We start from the raw sequence: 5,252 nt of genomic DNA, 5'->3' as shown, positions 1-5,252 counted from the left end.
TGAGGGAAAGCGGACTGTGTCTGTTCCCCGTCTTTCCCAGTGCCTGGCACAGCCTCTGAGGCAGAGGTGGGGTACGGACGGGAGGATGGAGGCGGGGACGGGGGGGAAGGAGAAGGGGACAGGCGGGAGGTAGTTGGCTCAGAGACCCGTTTTCTCGGGAAGCTGATGTAATGCGGTGGGTACTAGGATTCATCACATTTAGTGTTAACTCTGCATTTTTTTCCAGTCGTTGCCATCTGGACACATACAAGGAACTTTTGAACAGGCCAATAAAGAAGAAAACCGAGAAAAAAACAGATATCCCAACATCCTTCCCAGTAAGATTTTACTTCTTTGGCGCGATCGGTGGCGTTTTGACTGAACTCCGCGTTCCCTTGCAGCGCCTGGGGACGGTGCCTGGACAGGCACCGTGACGATCGGTGCCGGGAGGCCAGGGCCCCATCAGCACAGCTGCTCGGCATTCACACCTGGTCACCTAGGCCCCTGCCTCCCATACGGACTCAGGCGGCCCGTGTTGTGGGGGGCACGGCTGCTAAGCCTGTGCCCTGTGTCAGACCTGGGCGGACCAGAGGCCAAGAGGGGGGCCGCCTGCACCCGCTGGCGGGGCCCCCCGACGAGCCAGTCCTGGGGCCGCTGGGCATCTCCTGCCCTCAGACTCAGCGGTCTTGGCCACCAGCAGCAAGTCTCCTGAACCAAGAACAGAAACGACAAATAGGAACCTGTAGGGCTTTGGCAGTATTTGGGAAAGCTTAGAATCAACCCGATTTTAACCCCAGCAGCTAAAGGTGCCATGGGCTGGAGCATGTGGGTTCAGGGAGGTGGCGGGACAGGAAGCTGACAAGTCTGCTCAGGGGCGTCGCTGGGCAGGCCATGCCCCAGGGTTGGCATTCACATCCGGCCTCCGTGCCAAGACAAACACCCAGCGTTCCAAGCTGCCTTTGGAAATGTTGGCCCAGGGGGGTTGCGACGCCCTTCGCGGGCCTGGACGCCTCCTGGCGGCTTTGCCCATCAGGCTGACAGTATGGCAGTCTCCAACGGTTCCACTGCGTCCAGGGGTGACCACTGAACTGAGGGCTTCCCCATCCCAGGGACCTCCCTTCTCGGGCACTGCTTCCGTGGGGTCGAGGAAGCTAGCCTCTGCGATGGCTTCAGCGTGTGGGCGCTTGGTTGGGTTTTTAGGGGTAGAATTGGGTCCACCTGCTCTGTAAGCAAAAGAAGCTGGGGTCCACTTGATTTATGTGGCCTCTGGATTTTTAGCCCTTGATAGAAATCATTCTTTCACCTTTTGCATGCATAGGATTTATATGTGGTTTTGCAGAGACCCCCTGAGCCTATGATCCAGCTGAAACTAGAGAAATGAACCAAATAGCCTTTCATCCCACATGTGTTTGTAGAGGAGGCCAAGGAAGCACCGGGGAGGGGTCAGGCGGTGGGGGGAGGGGTCCGGTGGCTACTGTCACGCAGCTGAGCTGTGAGGGCAGCTCACGCCAGGGTTAGGTGTGGACACGGTGAAGATGCCGTCGAGAGGATTTGCAGCTAGGCTGATGTAGGTTATCAGGGACGATGGGGGGAAGGTGGTGGGGACACCAGGGACAGCTCAGAGGAGAGGAAAACCATGGCAGGAGGTTTGGGGTCTTTGGAACAAGTGTGTCAAATTAAACTCGGGCCATTTGGAAATTAGTAACGATTGTTAGTATAATTCGCCTAATTAACTAGTTTAATTCACGTGTTGACCTGCGGAGTGCCCGTGTGGAGGACCTGGTCAGAGCCTTCCACTTTCCTAGGTTCCTGACCTACATTTCTCTCTTAATCACTAAACCCTCTGTCCTTTCAAGATCATGTTGACATTGTTAATTAAGAGTATTTTCCGTGGGGCCTCGGTGAGATCTGAATTAATGGCCAGGTGTAGGAATTACCTGCACCCCACCCCCTCCTCCCAGACGGTGACAGCCCGGGGTGGGGCATCACCTCCCCTGAGAGTCGCCCCCTGGGGAAAGCGGGGCCTGCCTCCTGCAGTTTCTCTGAGCTGCGTCTCCAGCTTGTACCAGGAGGAAGGAGTTGGGCATTTCCTGCAGGTATGAAAATGCGATGGGTACAGGACAGGCTGTGGCACCTCCCCCAGGAGTTCTCCCCACCCCAGGGTGAGGGTCCTGCCCCGGCCCCTGTGCCCCAGGAGTGCACACCAAGGGAAACCGAGGGTGCTGGCAGTCATCCGGGGCCAGGGGACTCTAACCGGACGACACGTTTCATGTTGGTGGAATGTTAGATTTATGGAATGGTGGCATGGAGGCACTCAGGATGTACCCTGGAAATAGCCAACCGGGTGGCATCTGACATTTGGCATCAGCAAGACAGGCCGAATGAGAGGGGTGTCTGATTCAATTGGGCAGTTGGCCAGAGATGCCCTGGGGACTCAGGACAGGAGTGGCTGGATCTTGGGACTTTGTGCAGGGGCTCCAGGTCCACTGCCTCTGTCCCGGGGCTGAGAGCCGCTGCTATTGCTCAGGGTGGGGTTCGAGTCAGCAGGCAGGGGAGTAGCTGTGGCCCAACTCCCACAGCCCGGGGCACCTTCCCTGCATCTCCCACCTTCCCCAAGCCCAGACTGGCTGTAAATTTACCAGGTTGACCAGATGTCTCTGGGGCAGGAGCCCAGTCACGGATGTGGCTCTAGGGAGCCCTGGGGACAGAGATCAGGATGACACCTGGTGTGTCCGAGAGACTGGGCCATGGAAAGGCTCCTCGGCCAGTGGCAAGGGAGCATCCTCTTTTCTGGAAAAGCGCCAACAGCTGATAAATTGAGGAAATAATGTTTTTAAAGTGAAGTGTGACTTTTTAGAATAAAAAGACAGGAAGCGCTTAGAAATTGCAAGATTCTAAATCTAACCAGAAGTCTATTTTTTACCCTCTGCTTTCTGTAGCTGTCCTCAAAGCGTAAATGCTTCCAAATTATTTTCGACTAGCTTTGTACACATTTTGCCAGTGCTATTTCTGCCTCAGAGTTGTCAGCCCCTGAGTGGGAGGGCTTCATGGCCAAGTTCGTGCGGGCTGTGAGTTTGGGGTTTGACGCCCTGACCACTCACCCCCATAGGGGCGTGACTGTCCCTGAGGGCTGCCCTGGCCCATCTGTGAGCAGCAGTACACATCTGGCCCAGCGACCTGCTGCCCAGACAATGGGTGTCTGAGGCCACAGCTGCCTTCCGGGTAGACGGGTGATGACAGCCACGACCGGGGTCTGTGCCCCCGATCCTCACCACAAACGCACCCTCCTCAGTTACTTTCAGTTCTGTGCGGATGAGGTGGAGACGAAACCGGAACAAGGACCCAGAATTATTAACACAATAATTACCTGTGAAGGCCCTGCCATGTACCAAGCTGTGTGCCCAGCAGGGTGTGAGCAGCCGGGGGCAGCTTCGTCCCGGGCCCCGGCCGAGTCTGGGCATCTTCCCTGTTTCTTCTCCGGGGGGGAGGCCAGCCTCCAGGGGGAGACCCCAGGCCGGACACAGCACTTTCAGGGGCCCATGAAATATCTAATTTCTTTTAAAATCAGGAAGAATGTATGATCATAACCCAGCCTGGATTACATTCATCTTTATGTTAGCTACTAACAGGTTCATAAGATAAAATGTTTAATTTTTTTTATGGAAGAATGGGCCCATGAGGGCAGGCGCGACAAGGACCCACAAGAGTCACAATGGGGCTCTGGTTGACACCTCCCCAGCATGTGCATACATACACACCCCCCAGAAACACACACACACCATAGTCACACACACACACGCACACACTCACACACACACACACTCACACACATACAGACATACACACACACACTCACACACTCACACACACACACACTCACACACACACTCACACACATACCACCCCACACACACACTCACACACACACACAGCAGCCCCTGGCCAGTCCTCCCCTTCGGGAAACCCGCTCGGACCCCAGGCTGGGACCTGGCATGCAGGTGGCCCATCGACTCCAGGTCTCTGTGAGTCCTGCTTACCTCCCTCTCTGGGCAGAGCTGAAAGATGAGGGTCAGCGTCAGAGTCCCAAGCCCTGTACCCAGATGTCCACTTGTCCAGGCATATTGTCGTCCTCTCCCTGGGAGCCTGGCAGAGTGGACCCCAAAAGTTCTGCGTGGACATACGCTGGGGCTCAGAGAGAGTGGCCGTCGCACCGCAGGGCCGCACCTCCTGCCGTCCTGTTTGCAGGCCGTGCCCAGTCCTGGACGCCAAGGTCCCGCCTCCGATGTCTCCCCTCCGTGACAGGCGTGGAGGGCCCGGTTATGTCCTTTGGAACATTTAACACTGTAGAGAGAAGGAATGGGTGGCAGGTGTGAGCTCCTTATTCTAACATCATGTGTGTGTTTGTTTGTTGACAGATGATCATTCCAGGGTGGTTCTGAGCCAAGTAGATGGAGCCCCCTGTTCAGACTACGTTAATGCTTCGTACATAGATGTAAGTCCTGTTTTCCTGTCCCCTGCCCAGCACGACACACACACCTGGACTATTTGGGGGTTCAGTGTGAGTCATAATAGGTGGGCGCTTTCTTTACTGGGTCCAGGAATGTAAGTTGGCCCAACCTTCCTGGGCAGTTTGCCCACAGCACAGACAGCGTGGGAGCACCCACACCTTCTGAATTGGCATCTGTGTCCCAGGGTTCATTCTGAACAAACAGACATAAGCACCAAAGATGTTCAGAACAGAACAGGAGGGACCAGTTAAATAAACTGCGGTAAAGCCATGCGCAGTGGATTATTAAGAATCCGTTTTAATTGAACCTTAACATATATTTTAATATAAATTATAAAAGTATCATAAAACACAACATAAGAGAATTTGTGCCTATGAACCAATTAAAAATATATAAATGTCTGTATGTCTGCCTAAAAGTAAAAATATATAAATGTGTGTCTGCTTCTGTGTGTGTGTCTCAGAAGGTATTCACAGGAAAAAAAAAAAAAGGCTAGAAAGGGACATAACATAAATAACAAAAATAGCGTTTGTTATTTCTGAAATTACTGCTGAATTTTTTTTTCTTTTCCAAAATTTTCTTGATGAATATGTATTGCTTTCTAACAATAAAGAAACCTTTCCAGCAAATATAATTCCGAAAGATTATAAATCTGACTTTATTTTTCTAGGGTTACAAGGAGAAGAATAAATTCATAGCAGCTCAAGGTAAGCTTTTCTCGTTACTTTCTGAACAGGGTTTTGGTGAACGACGTGGGTGGCTGTT

The 5,252-nt window shown here is 53.2% G+C and overlaps 2 protein-coding genes across 3 annotated transcripts in view; both read left to right on the top strand.

Annotated features, from left to right (window-relative positions):
• Nucleotides 1-691, top strand: part of LOC109383534 (receptor-type tyrosine-protein phosphatase epsilon-like) — a 123,194-nt gene extending 122,503 nt beyond the window's left edge. The window contains exon 7 of the mRNA XM_019644079.1: nucleotides 555-691. Within this exon, the coding sequence (XP_019499624.1) occupies nucleotides 555-691 (137 nt within the window). The remainder of the gene's footprint in view (nucleotides 1-554) is intronic.
• Nucleotides 214-5,252, top strand: part of PTPRE (protein tyrosine phosphatase receptor type E) — a 26,753-nt gene continuing 21,714 nt past the window's right edge. The window contains exons 1-3 of one of the 2 annotated variants that reach the window (XM_019644134.1): nucleotides 214-317; nucleotides 4,395-4,471; nucleotides 5,158-5,194. The gene's annotated coding sequence lies outside the window, so the exon portion shown is untranslated. Of the gene's footprint in view, nucleotides 318-4,394; nucleotides 4,472-5,157; nucleotides 5,195-5,252 lie in introns of those variants that run through there. The other variant, XM_019644132.1, reaches the window with a different exon arrangement.

This window comes from Hipposideros armiger, unplaced genomic scaffold (assembly GCF_001890085.2).
Source record: "Hipposideros armiger isolate ML-2016 unplaced genomic scaffold, ASM189008v1 scaffold_85, whole genome shotgun sequence".
Classification (NCBI taxonomy): domain Eukaryota; kingdom Metazoa; phylum Chordata; class Mammalia; order Chiroptera; family Hipposideridae; genus Hipposideros; species Hipposideros armiger.
This window is presented reverse-complemented; position numbering and strand designations above follow the sequence as displayed.